The sequence below is a fragment of the Branchiostoma belcheri genome, unplaced genomic scaffold, assembly GCF_001625305.1.
Source record: "Branchiostoma belcheri isolate BF01 breed outbred unplaced genomic scaffold, Haploidv18h27 scaffold5, whole genome shotgun sequence".
NCBI lineage: Eukaryota > Metazoa > Chordata > Leptocardii > Amphioxiformes > Branchiostomatidae > Branchiostoma > Branchiostoma belcheri.
This window is the reverse complement of record NW_017804131.1, coordinates 8,231,379-8,246,322: the sequence shown is the minus strand read 5'-3', so window position 1 is coordinate 8,246,322 and position 14,944 is coordinate 8,231,379. Positions and strand designations below refer to the sequence as shown.

Below are 14,944 nucleotides of genomic sequence, written 5' to 3'. Positions count from 1 at the left end.
ACTACGATAATCATCTTCAAAAAGCCTACACTATACATACACACAACACCCACGAAAGCAATATCACACTGTCGAAGGCATGAGTCCTCCGAACTCATGTCGTAAAATGTGGTGAACCCATCGCTGTATTTGCTCCAAAGCAAATATTGGCCTTTCTAGTATTAGAATAATTTATTGCCTCTTTTAATCCTAACTACATGAGATGATTGTCTGTACTTACCTCGTCCCTAGCCTCCACATCAGCGCCATGTTGAATCAGCAGCTTCACTACCCCAGCCTGCCCGTTCCTGCTGGCCACATGGAGTGCTGTCCTGTCACCCTGTGTAACACACGGAGAAATTTATAGAAATCTTCTACCGCCATCAGTAATATTAGAATAATTTATTACCCCTTTTAATCCTAACTACATAAGATGATTGTCTGTACTTACCTCGTCCCTAGCCTCCACATCAGCGCCATGTTGAATCAGCAGCTTCACTACCTCAGCCTGCCCGTTCCCGCTGGCCACATGGAGTGCTGTCCTGTCACCCTGTGTAACACACGGAGAAATTAGAAATCTGCTGCACATTAGTTGGTTCAAACAGACTACAAAAAGGACAGAAAGATAGAATTTTTAGTTTAAGATAAAAGTACTTTACACTAATTGATAGCCTAGACGCCAGACCCGTAGCACACCAGACCTAAAATTATCTGGTGTTCATAGCTAGCTTTAGGCCTAGTGTGCTATGCGTCTGGCCTTCAGGTTATACGATTGACAACCATGTATCTATAGAACAAACGTACATGTAACAAAACATTGTGGCTATGAATCATTGGAAAGTGCAAACTTTTTAAAGGCGCAATAACTTCAATCAAATATGTATTATCATAACTTTCGTAGAGTGTTAAAAGCTTCCTACTATTTAAAACTTTATTATCATATAGCCGGGTGACGTTGACCAATCAGAAGGCTCCATTCCACATTCCTTATGACGCCGTAATGTCACAAATCGAGTCAAACCCGGGTCATTATTCATTCCAATCCATACATTAAACAATCAAATAATCACCCGCTTATAACCTCCGATGGCCCAAATAAAACACGATTCTATTCCAAAAATAACTTGTGGATGGCCTCGGGTGACTCCCATAAGAACACCTGTTCCCTGCCAATGACCCAAATATAACACGGCCCTGCCCCAGTGTCCTCAGGGGACTCCAGATGGAACACATGTTCTATTTAAGTTTGTATGTGTTATACAGGAATGTGTCACTCTTACTGTGTAAGTTTTGATAGGCTATATGATAATAGCGTTAATGGCCCGCCCTATCTCGGTGACGCTCACTCGGTGGCTTTATTCGGTGGTAATAGCAACTGACAAGGTTTTATCACACTATATTCACCTCGGGGCGGGTCATTAACCCTTAATTAAACCGCTGCCTTGGTTGGTTAATGGTCCCAAATAGTCCAGAAATCAGATAATATTCTCAGGATAGATATTTCCAACAGTAATTAATTGCCCCTTAATTCTAACTACATGAGATGACTGTACTTACCTTGCTTCTCACCGTCAGATCAGCGCCATGTTGAATCAGCAGCTTCACTACCCCAGTCTGCCCGTTCTTGCTGGCCACATGGAGTGCTGTCCAGCCACCCTGTGTAAACACACAGTGAAATTACTAGAAAGCTGCTGCCCATTGGTGGATTCAGACTCTCAAGGACAGCATGATAGGATTTTGAAATCCGCGACTAAATAATTTTAAAATGGATGGTGATTAAAACTTGCTTGCTTCTTTAAAGTCACAAAAAACGCCATGACATCTGCATGTATTTCTACGAGGAATGTTTCTAATAGGAATGTCAAAATTATTTACACTGTGTGGCCGATGCATTTATTCACAACTAGAGTTCGGAGGGCTCATGCCTTCGACAGTGTGATATTGTTTTGGTGGGTGTTGTGTGTATGTAATAGTGTAGGTTTTTTGAAGATGATTATCGTAGTTATAGTAGTCAGTGAGTCCTTTTGTGGATGAAGCAACATACTATTTCCCAAGCCTGTATCATGTCTTTCTACGAAAATACGGATCGTAGAATTCGGCAAAAAAGGAGAGAGAATTGGCCTGGAGAGTCTGGCCGGTGTTTTTCTTCCCTCCGATGCGCGGCGATCCAAACTTCAAAATGGCAAAAGCTCCTTCAACTAAATTATTCTTCTATTCAGCCAGCGTTGTTGAAGCGTGTGTCCAATATACGTTGGAAACAATTGCACTACAAAATGGCCAATTGTTGTGATGGAATGCGGTATGTAAGATAAATGGGTTACGTTCCTCCCGTGAGTCGCAAATTGTATCTCGGGCTAACTCCCTTTAGCGGCATACTATTCCCTTTATTTTGGCCATTTTCTACTATTTTTCCAGCGATCCATGGTGCCTGGACCAGGCCATTGTGTACAGTATACCAACTTTGTTCCCGATTCCAGATGTTTACACTGGTGGTCACAGTGCTGTCAAATTAGCGATGCTTAAGCACGCCCCTGCTGGGGACTGTTGTTTCAACAAACAACCATTGACATGATTGAAAGAAAATGTTTTCGGAAGAAGCCACTGCTGACAGCTTCCTGTCTGTAACTTGCTGTTTTAACCTAGATATAAAACCAGACCAAGACTTCGCCTGCCCTTACTAACCAACAATCACCAAAAGCCCACTACAGTAACGTACGGACCTCCCACGACGACCATTTCCGAACTAGATCATCCTATCGTCAACGGTAACATGCTCAAAAAATTATCCTGCTAACAATAATAACGACCAACACAAAAGGTCAAATTCAATGACATGGGAACTTGACCTTCATATTCTCAACGGTAACTTGCCAACTGTGTGCCTAACTGTGTGTTTGTGTTTCCGCACATTTGTAGTCAGCATAACTTCATAACGGCCTTTATGGACTGTGATGATATTTGGTATGCTGGTAGGTCTTAAGAAGACAAAGGTCAAGGTCAAATATGGGCCTCCTGGTGGATGACCTTGGTACTGTAGCAGAACTTCCGGTTATGTATCTTTTGTCCTGAACATGCTATGGTCTTGAATCTGTGGTGACAGATAGCTTTTCCTGTTTGGTCCCCCTACCAGCTTGTTCTGGAACTGCAGGGGACCTTCGGGCGAAATCTTTCAAAGCCAATAAGTCCAGATAGAAACAACAAACATGTATTTTCATTATTTGTGGTAGGTAGGTAGCTGAGAGAGAGATGTACACGATTGAATGCAAATTATGCAAATGAGGACATAATCTGCATAATTAATGAGGAAATTCTATAATTACAGTGTTTTACATTATAGTACTTTCATACATGTAATATATGTAATCTATGGCAGTAGAACGTCAACAGATACCAGATACCAATTATGCAAATGATGACCTAATTTGCATAATTAATTGCGAAAATTATATGATTTCTTAATGGTGAATGATGGCAATTCTGTACCTTGTGACATGTGTAGGTTACTTAAATGTTAACAACACTATGCATATATTATGTTAATATAGAGGCAATTTGCATAATCAATGAGGAAGTTTAAATGAGGATGTTTACATGAAATTTTGCCAAAGGATAGGAGTTTGACAAGCAAAATATTGTAAGTTGAGTTTAGAACACCATAAATTAAACTACATTATATTAATTGCCACCTTATTTTCATATTCAATTAAACAAAACATTTACATTAACTCTACATATTTCATGGAGGTATGAAATCTCAGAATTCTTGTTGTGAATATGTTCTTAATGAATCAAACTAAGGTCCAAGAATCACAACGACTTGCATTCATGTTGTTTTTGATAGAATAAATGGATAAAATGATTGAGGCAACGATTTGAACACGTTAGATGCCATCATCTCATGCTACACTGGGCATCTGTACCACAATCACGGTTTATGCTTCGGTCCCAATTGCGCCGTAGCCCGTCGGGGATGTAGCCCCGGCCGGTCCCGGTCGGGCTCAGGTGTCGGCAGTGCATCGGCTGTCGTGGTCACAATTTAAAGTTTCCTTAATAAACATTTTGTTGTAAATTTTGTCAGCCTCTATGATCGGTCTCCGGCAGGCACCCGGCAGGTACCCGGCAGATTCTCTGACGATGTCTTGTACTGACCTATACGTAGTGCAGAATTCACGCTTTTGTTGTGATCATTTAATATGAATGAATGAATGAATGAATGAATGAATGAATGAATGAATGAATGAATGAATGAATGAATGAATGAATGAATGAATGAATGAATGAATGAATGAATGAATGAATGAATGAATGAATGAATGAATGAATGAATGAATGAATGAACTTTATTGCTCGACAATCGTACATGGTACAATGTGTGGCAGTAATACAACAAAACTACAAAACTAAACTATCTTATTACATTTCTTACTACAAACTACTATCTATACAGTATATGAGTTACAATATGTTCATGTATTGATGATATGGTCTCGCTTATGAAATAAAGTGTACAGAAATTGGCCTACGTAAGCAGATATGGTAGTTGGACATGACAATAATTCATGGAATGTATCATACTGTGTACCAGATTGGCTGAACTTAGTGGTAATAGTCTGTAACAATGTATCTCTTTCTTTACTATATGTGGGGCAAGTCATAACAAAGTGAAATTCATCTTCAATACTCTCATTACATGCGGAACACAGTCTCTGAGTGGCTGGTGTGTTGTGGTGTCGACCTTTTTCAATTTGAAGACAATGCGCGCTGATTCTCAGTTTACTTATGCTAGTTGCGAACTATTTATTATAAATTGATGTGAGATAATCTTCCATGCCAAAGTGCTTTTTGATTTTAGAATATGTATGAAGTTTACTAGTGTTTCTAAGTTGTTCTCTCCAGCCAGAAAGAAACGTGTCTGTGACGTCACACATTTTAGCCGGGTTTACGAAGTATACACCTTTATTCTGTTCATCTGGTCTGTGACGTAACAAATGTGTCAATGTGGACTGCCGGCAACCGGAGGGGTACCTCTCGGTGTTCTCACGATGAGGTCACGGCGTCTTTTTGTCAGCGGGGCCCGGATAGAATTTAATTCAGACTTAAATTCTTCTCGGGCCCCCGCCGGGCCCAATATCCCGGTAGCCACAGGGTGTCCCGTGGGGCCACGTACGGGTCACGCCAAAAGTGCCAAAAAACAGCCCGGGGACTACCCGGCAGGGCCCCTTTTTTCAATTGGGACCGAAGCATTATCAGTACGCCACGATCTATCATGATGAGGTGGACGACATGCCAACAAGACTGGCAATGAAAACATACATTGCCATGGCGATGGTGGTTGCTGTTAGGGTTATTGTTTGCATGGCACTGTCATGATCTCATGATTTTTAGGAGGGCCTGGTACCTGTTAAGTGTAGACAGATACAGTTTACTCCTCCCCTGAGTGTATAGTGCACGAGCCCCGGGGTTAGAGAAAGTAGGGCATCGGGGCAGACAGGTTTCCCGCAAGGGTTTCCAGGAATGTGGGCATAAACGTGGGTCTGCAAACAGGCTGGGAGACATTCCGGTGGACATTCTATGCCTGTGGACAAATTATCTGTGCAATTCCTAGAATTCTTGCAAATTGCACACAATACTGTACCATTAGGCTCCTCCCTGAGATGTCGCCAAAATCTCAGGACATGATTGTCTATACTTACTTACTCATACCTCCCCCAAAGAAATGTCATGTGATACCGACAACAATAGAAATGTACCCGTCTATTTAGTACGTATTATTGTTTACTGGTTTCAATTGTTATCCCTCAGGGTGCATTGGGGATCTTCCGTTTCGGATAGCTTTTGCTTCGGCAACGGTGTTCCCCAGGGGAGTCTACTTTCCCCTCTACTATTTAATGCATACGTTACGAGCCTTACTGTTAAGTTAAACGCTGCCAATGTGGGCTGCTTTATTGGCAGTCCCTGTAAATCATCTTTTGTATGCCGACGACTTTTGTTTGATATGTCCCTCGGCGAAGGCCCTACAGAAACTGGTTCATATCTGTGAGACTTTTGGTGCCGAAAATGATATGACCTTCTGTGACAAGAAGACGAACTGTATGTTTTTCCCCTGTCGCCGAAGCCGCTTGTCTACATCTAGTACGCCACCATCTGTGAAACTGTACGGCACACCACTGCCTTATGTGCTTTCGGTCGCCTACCTTGGCTTCCAAATTACACCGGACCTTTCTGACGACGATTCCATCCGTAATCAAACCCGCCAGCTGTACACAAAAGCGAACTCTTTAATCCGAACTTTCGGCAACTGCTCCGCTGAGGTTAAGCGAATACTCTTTGTAGCGCATTGTTCCCCCATGTACTGCGTACAACTATGGAGCAATCATAGCGCAGGTGTGTTGCAGAGGCTGCGAGTTGCCTACCATGATGCTGTCTCAGCCTCGCTCCACTAGTAACAGCTTGTTCTTTGCCCAGTTGGGCGTCGACACCTTCGACGCCAGGAGGCGAAAGCTGACGCACTCTTTTGCGGCCCGCCTCCTGGCGTCGGGTAACGGCATCATTAGTTTGCTCTTACGCTCTGATGCCTTCCCCAGAAGTCAGTTCTGGCGTCGATACTGCCAGTTGGTAAGCAGACCTTAAATAGGCCCTCGCTCAGTTTCTTTTATCCTAGACATTGTATTTTTAGATTTATGTATTTTGTGTTGTCTATGTTGTCTATGGGTTCTGCCTGAATCAAACAATAAATAAATAAATAAATTCGGTGTATGGAATACGAGCTGCACAGCAAAGCGATAGAAACACCAGCCATCCAATTGCAAAACCAAAAACGTTCATAAGCTGCAGTTACCAATGTAAACCTCTGATTGACGTCCCTCCCGGCCTGAAGAGCAATCCTCACGGTCTGTTCGTCTCCAGTCCCTACAGCCTTCCAAAGCTCGTGCTCGTACATGGCAGGTCGATACTCCGGGCACCTGCTGTGTAAAAGCAATAAATACTCTTACTGCTGACACATTATTCATCAGTTCTTGATTGACTCGAAGTTTTATTCCTCTGTTCCAATTGCGATGATTTGATGTTCACCTAGATGTACGTTACTCCTACTTACAGGGCTATTGTTTTACTGATCACAAAGGTGAAGAAAACTATAACTTCATAAACATCAATATCTCAACTATCTAGATATCAACAAAAGTTACGTATTAAGTATGAAATTCCCACCGTTTATCAATAATAAATCATTTCACGTTATGTCCTAAATTAATTAGGTCCTCATTTGCATACTTTTCTATCTATACATGTGCTGCCTGCTATAATATATATTCGTTAAATGTATCAAAGTCCTATTATGTACAGCACTGGAACTCTAGAATTTCCTAATGAACTTTGAAAGGCAAGTCCTAATTTGTCTTCTACATGTACATTGCTGTGGCATAGTTAGGCCACAGCAAGTAATTTGTATGGATAACATCAGCGCGCGCATTCAATTTCGCCTGAGGCCATGTTGATTTGATTATATGGATGACATCCTCTGGGAACCCCAAAACTGATGCGCGCTTGCGAATAAAAAAAAATTTTGCAACAAAAAAAGTTGCTTTCACTATGAAATCTACGTGGTCATGAAGGTTGAACAAATGGCACAGAGTATGTTATGGCGAATAATCTACTCTTCGAATTCATTTCTTTACAATTTTGTCTTTTTCCTTTGATTTTGGCATTCTACGACATTGGTATCGTTTCTAAATGTTTTCCTTGCAACTTATGATATATTTTTGCTCTTTTAGCAACTGTTTTGCACGATTTACAGTATGGTTGAAAACTTCTTTTTTTTTTTGGAAACCATCCATATAATCAAATCAACATGGCCTGATTTTGAAAAAAAAATTATGTTGCCCTATGACAGTGTTCAACGTGCCAAATGGGTAAAGATGTCTGTTTTGTCTTTACTTTGATGCAGTGATGTATTCATTTTACATATGATGTTCCCACTAAATCAAAATCAATTGTACCATGATTGAAAACGTTTATTTTTCAATGACAATGGATTTGAAAGTTACCCAGCACAATACAGGTGTAATTTTATGTTTAACAAGGTTTGTGATGTCAAAATTTGAAAAGTAGGAATTTTTTTTGCCCGTCTTGTTTTGTTTTCTGTGGAGGATGTCATCCATAAAATTTACCTCCGGATCCGCATTGGGTGCGTTTCTGTATGACGAATTAATGTGGGAAATACGTTTCTTCGCAGGACAGTATTACTCACAAAGTTTCCATGCTCCTTATTATATAAATTGAGAGAGGGCGGTATAACAGGCTGCATGTGTGAACGAACGAATTTGCAAACATTGTACGTTGAATACGGTGGAAGACAAACGCATTTTATCTCAAATTGTACCCTCTATAGTAATGAACGAAGTGAACTCTTTGACGTAGCCTCCAAATTCTAACCAAACTTTCACACATACACAAATGACATTAACAACCGAAAACCCACAAATTACAGACAAGGGGGATCCTTTGTCTTCCTCTGTCTTAAAAAAAGAGTCAAACCCAGTAGTTTTTTACTAGTAGTTTCTTAGTAGTTATCAGTAGTTCTATGTGTATTAATTGTCTGTTTTTATACCAAATGTTTCTTCTGTTCCTGCAATTAGCCCTCGGGCATGAATTTGCAATAAAACTTAATATTTCCTGAGCTGAAGAGACAGTTCGCGACAACTCCCACACAGACACCAGCTCAGACAAGGAGAACACGAAAACAAATCAGGCATGTATTTGACAAATTGTACTAAAACATCCTGCGCAAATTACAAAGTAAAACTTACCTCTACTTGCGCCTGCTCGTAAAATGGACGAGATCTAACGTCTGGGACGTCTTTCCCAAAATGGCGGTCTGGTTTACTCTACAAGTTCCGCTTTTGCGGTCAGTGAAAAAGCCTGTGGGTCATGTTGACTGTGAGCGACAGGTGAAAGACGACTCGCTTGATTTGTTTACCAAAGGAGGGTTGGCTGTCGATCGTTTCAAGGGACTGACAACAACACGGCGGTAGTGACAGAAGGGTTTGGGAGACTTCAAATGTGTTGCCTATCCGATATTAAGTCATGAAACACGTCAGCTATAGTCTGTCCGAGGAAGCTGACTTGAATGCTCTTGGCAATCTATCATTCAAAACCTCTTAAACAAGTCATCGATTCTTGAATTCGTATGCGCCTTTTCCAATCATAAAGTTCAGGCTAGTAGGTAGGGGTAAATATCTTCTAGCGTAAAGGGAAACAAATCACGAAAAACACTACATTTAAACAGCCTGAACACCTTTGAATCGCTAGGTAGGACACCACTATCAATGTAAAATCATTTGCAACAAGGAAAACAGGCATATGCTATTGTGTTATATTGTGGCATATGTGTTAGTAAAATGTTCAACGTCATCAATGATATTCCCAGGAACATTAACCCTCAAACACCCGAACTTTTTTTGCGACGGAAATGACCGAACGCGGTCCAAATGAACCCCATTTGGTTTCTTTCAAATTTACATTCCTTTTTGCATCCTTTCAGTGACCTTTGCACATATATTGGTTAAACGTAGTAAGAGGTATATTTTGGCATGATTAACGTTAAGAGTACAAAATTCCAGCTCATTATCATAATTTGTGCAAAAAATAGGATGAAGAATGAACATATGGTTGACCTTTGACCTCATATTATTGTCAAAGGTCATGACCTCTGAAAACCTGATGACCTAATTCCTGAGGCTGAGGTTATTTGGCAAACTGCATAATATTAAAACAATAATGCTTCCTTGAAGACATATGGAGGACATCCGAATAATTTTGTGTGTAGGAAAGTGTAAATACGTTTGGACACCAGGCGGTCTTACATCAGACTTCCGTTGTTATTTTTACAAATTCGTGTCGATCTCCAAAAACAAAATTAGGAGAACTTCAAGAAGAGGTTTATTGACAAAGTCACGGGAGGAATTTTTTTCGGGTGTTTGAGGGTTAAACATGTTGCCTAATCCTATGTAAAATAGTATCAGGAAATAGGATAATTTAGGCTGCTGGGTATGGAGCTTGGGGCTCTGGTGCGGCAAATATACTGTTCCAGCGGACCGACCCCCTCCCCCCCCTGGCATGTATAATGTTTTTTTTCTACTCTTCTCTAGATCTGAAACCTGGTAGAGGCTACGCATGATGACTAAATAGATAAATGTTCTCTGACGCAGTTAGTCTTACTGCACGAACTGGACTCAATTCGAACGCGAAAGACATACCTGTCCTTGGTGCTGAACTCCATTCAAACACAAGAAACACACCTGTCCTTGGTTCTGAACTCTATTCAAACACCAAAAAACACCTGTCCTTGGTGCTGAACTCTATTCAAACACTAAAAACACACCTGTCCTTGGTTCTGAACTCTATTCAAACACCAAAAACACCTGTCCTTGGTTCTGAACTCTATTCAAACACCAAAAACACCTGTCCTTGGTGCTGAACTCTATTCAAACACCGAAAACATACCTGTCCTTGGTGCTGAACTCCATTCAAACACCAAAAACACACCTGTCCTTGGTGCTGAACTCTATCCAAACACGAAACACGCCTGTCCTTGGTTCTGTGTATTGTTGTAATAACGTGCCCTCATTATTTTCAACAGAGTACGTGCTCCAAAATAACTTCACGTATAACGTCAATGCACAACATGTATGAGTATTCCTTCTAGTCCCCTTCTAAAGGTAAGGGTAATGACGTAACTGTTGAACAAATAACACTACATTCTTCACTGATCAAAACCTCTCGTCTTGTACTTTATACCGTTAACAGATATATTTTAAAAACACAAGGAAACTGACTTCTTTCGCGCAAATTCTCTTTAATATACAGAAGATACATGACATGGGGAAAAAGGTACATTTTCCCTCACAAGACGTTCATGAAAAAGGAGATATAACAATGAAATGTGTGATGTTGACGTGGGTAAGTAACAGAGCATCTCTCAGGCATTTATGTCTTTAGGCCACACCAATTTGATTTGTTGGTTCTCGGATTTTTTAAGAAAAATTATGAAGCGACAGGGAGAAAAAAAATGAAAACATACTAAGGCATCCTATGATAGCCCCAAATGGCATGATCGGGGCCATGAAGTCAACACACTGGGCTAGTTTGTAATTCAAACATTAAATTTCAAACCTTTAATCAAACCACTGCATTGATAGATGGAAAAACTGTAACAACTCTAAAGAGAAGTGACCTCCTTTAACTGTTCTGACCAAAATATGAACATTTTGGAGTTGATTCAGAGGCTGAAATGTGTTTTTTTTTGCAAATAAGAAAAAAATGAAGCGGGCGAATCCGTGAACCAACAAATTAAATTGGTGTGGCCTTAGTAGAAAAAGAATTGTTACCAATTAACGTCACTGTAAAACAAGCAATTGAACAATGTTTCTCAAATATGCACCAACCCATTACCGAGCGTGGCAAGAAAAGTTAATAGCATCTGTCGTAGGCTTGCTTTCTTGGCAGGGGTATTCCTTTTTTTTCATTAAAAGTATAACTTCATCAGAAGCTCATACTCATACAACATAAAAATATACATATCGGTTCCAACCACGTGTGGATCTGTCTCTGACTTAAGTGATCTGTGCCGTGCAGATGTAGCTGTAGGCCACCGACGCCGCCACCACCAAATCAAACACCGTAAATGCGACCGTCTCAACCCGCTCGATACCCCCGATCATGTGTTGCTTCCCATCGTGGCTTGTCGCGTTTTTCGTCGACGTTTCTGTGGCGTTCTCCACCCACACCTTGCCTTCTGTAGCCATCTCCGTCTTCTCCATCTCGCCCTTTGTTTTCTCATCAGTTGATGTGTCCGGCTTCACCGCAGACTGGGTCATCTTACAGGCGGGAACAGACTGGGTCATCTTGTAAGAGGCGGCCGTCATCTTAGGATCAAACTCGCGGTTGAGAACCTTGTAGAAGTGCTTCCTGATGCGAAGCCGCGCCATGGCGAGGTACACGTTGCGCTGATCTGTCGTCATGAAGGCCCAGGACTTGAGTATATCCGGTTTGCCGTCAATTTCCTCCTGCACGGTGCATCCAAAGACGGTTGGCCCCTGAATAGGTGGTGTTGGGGGAGCATCACGAGTGATCACATCGTCGGGAATCTGAGTCGGGTCGTCTCCAAATACGGGCTTTACCGGGAACATTTTCCTGGTGTTGTGCGCCACCTCGGGATCCGTCCCTGTACTGTATCCCCAGCTTCGGTACGGGGGAAGGTGGGCAGATGTAGTATCTGCAGCCGTGTTGTTGTAGTACCACTGAACTGTGACGGTCTCAGTAACCACCTGAAATAAACACATTCTGCCATAGTAACAGAGTTTAGACACAGGCAAGGCCTGGGTGGGCAACCTTTGCGACTTAGTCGGGAAAATGTTTCATCATGTTCTGTGAACAATCGTCTAAACTTCCTCAAGATTAATACATAATAAAGCTGAAATGATTTTCACGATAGTCCATGCATGAAGAACAGCTAAGCAAAGTAAACTAAGGCTACGCAGTCTTAATTTTATGGATGACATCCTCCGAAGACCCCCAAACTAATGCGCGCGGGCGAATAAAAAAATTCCGATCAAAAATAAAAATTCTACTAAACCACAGGAATACAAAGCTGGTATTGTGAATTTCCAGCAGTGCATAGCGACGTACACGACAAGCCGGCACATGCTGGCTTTTTGCGGAATTTATGCATCGGCACTGTAGTATGTACTGAGTTCTTGAGTCGTGGAACTTTGGTGCCATCGGTGCCATCCTCCAGGGTTACCACTGGCTCCGTATTGTCGCTAACAACCATGAAATACCCAGGCCTAGAGCCAGGCCAGAGCCTTGGAGGACGTGATCTTTTTTTTTTGAGAACAGGCGAAAATCAATGCGCGCGCGGATGTCATCCATAAAATTAAGGCCGTGTGGCCTAATGGGTAATCAGTAGTCGATGGTGACAGATCAGACTACCTATTTTGACATATGTGAAAGATGGTACAGAGATATGAAGTGATAATGTAGCAGACTCACCGTAGTCACAGTTACAAGGAGCAACATGGTGATCATAGCCGCTTTAAACACCAGCCGGTGTCCGCCCTGCGGCTCAGCCGGCAGGTTACAGGCCGGGAAACTGGGAGAAGTAGCGGCTCGAGCTCGAGACCGCCGCTGCCTTTGCCGGCCACCTCGTCTCGACATGATGGCTCAAGAAACTTGACAGAGGAAAGGAGTAGCTGACGTCTACGTCTGTTCCGCTCTGAGTCAGTCAAGATTGTAAACAAACCACATCGAACGCCGTTGCTAGTCTAGAACAAAGGGAGTTGGCGGTTCCAGAACAACTTTTCGAACAATGGGTCGTTGTAGAACTACAAAATGTAGGACGACGCCAGAGCACAACTGAGCGAACACGGAAGTGGCGCTCCCTTTTAGGCGTCCTTGGTACTGAACTCTATTCAAACACCAAAGACACGCCTGTCCTTGGTACTGAACTCTATTCAAACACCAAAAACACACCTGTCCTTGGTACTGAACTCTATTCAAACACCAAAAACACACCTGTCCTTGGTGCTGAACTCTATTTAAATACCAAGAACACACCTGTCCTTGGTACTGAACGCTATTCAAACACCAAAAACACACCTGTCCTTAGTACTGAACGCTATTCAAACACCAAAAACACGCCTGTCCTTGGTACTGAACTCTATTCAAACACCAAAAACACACCTGTCCTTGGTACTGAACTCTATTCAAACACCAAAAACACACCTGTCCTTGGTACTGAACTCTATTCAAACACCAAAAACACACCTGTCCTTGGTGCTGAACTCCATTCAAACACCAAGAACACATCTGTCCTTGGTACTGAACGCTATTCAAAAACACGCCTGTCCTTGGTACTGAACGCTATTCAAACACCAAAAACACACCTGTCCTTGGTACTGAACGCTATTCAAACACCAAAAACACACCTGTCCTTGGTGCTGAACTCTATTCAAGCACCAAAAACACGCCTGTCCTTGGTACTTAACTCTATTCAAACACCAAAAACACACCTGTCCTTGGTGCTGAACTCCATTCAAACACCATAAACACACCTGTCCTAATATATAACATTTGGATGATAGACAAAGTAAATTCTCTGGTCATTTCTTCGCAAAGTTAGTTGAATCAACCCGTATGTGGCAAATATGTGCCATTCAATATAAATTCTGGACCAAAATTAAAATAAACATGGCTGAGAGCTAAGTTATAAGCTTTTAAACACACTCGCAGGCACATGGCATTAGTTTGTGAGTGCGCCTTGTGTGAGCTGTTTTAATGTCAACCATAAATGTCAGATAATTAATTGCACACATATATGTTGAAAAGTACAATCACTCCAATATTTTTTCAAATAAAAGATGTCAATTTTTGGTGCAAAATGTGACATATAAATTGCGTCCGGACCGCTGCAGTCATTATAATGAGTCGCTAGGAGTCTCTTGATAAGTTGCCATGTTCCGCTTTTGTGCCTTTGGTCTCATACGCCAATTTCACTGTCCCATAGACTTACACCTTAAAACACGTCACTATTTTGGCTGTGAATCCAATCAAAAACCGTAAATCAAGAGGTTTTTTTATTTCTATAGCAAGCACACATATCATTTAAACAGTAAAAAAAAATCCCCCAATTCTAACCACTAGTTCGATATCTACGTCACATATAACTGCAATTACGCATGATCCGCAAGAGGCCCTCTCATGCATGGCTCACAGTGCCCGACCGCATAACTCAGGTCAAATAAGCGTACACGTCCGACAATCGCTCGGACCCCGAAACTTCCCTGCCCGATCCTGTCAGTAATAAACAACCTTTCATCTCAACCCCTTTTTAGATCGGGTCTTTTTAGATCATTATTTCCATACTGCATTTGAATTGTTGACAGAGATGTTTTATCCAGAACGGTGC

At 41.7% G+C, this 14,944-nt stretch overlaps 2 protein-coding genes across 2 annotated transcripts; both read right to left on the bottom strand.

Moving 5' to 3' along the window:
• Positions 1-220: 220 nt before the first annotated feature.
• LOC109479753 (ankyrin homolog) lies at positions 221-8,161 on the bottom strand (the record flags this gene model as incomplete). The annotated part of the gene is made up of 5 exons (XM_019781742.1): positions 8,148-8,161; positions 6,818-6,941; positions 1,537-1,635; positions 431-529; positions 221-319 (listed from the first exon to the last, which is right to left on the bottom strand). Coding segments are annotated over exons 1-5 (435 nt in total), but the record flags the coding sequence as incomplete, so codon positions are not given.
• A 3,293-nt stretch (positions 8,162-11,454) lies between these two features.
• Positions 11,455-13,194, bottom strand: LOC109479752. Its single transcript, XM_019781740.1, has 2 exons — positions 13,030-13,194; positions 11,455-12,305 (listed from the first exon to the last, which is right to left on the bottom strand). Exons 1-2 carry the CDS (start codon positions 13,192-13,194, stop codon positions 11,592-11,594), a joined length of 879 nt encoding a protein of 292 aa, XP_019637299.1. The 3' UTR covers positions 11,455-11,591.
• Between the last annotated feature and the right edge of the window lie 1,750 nt (positions 13,195-14,944).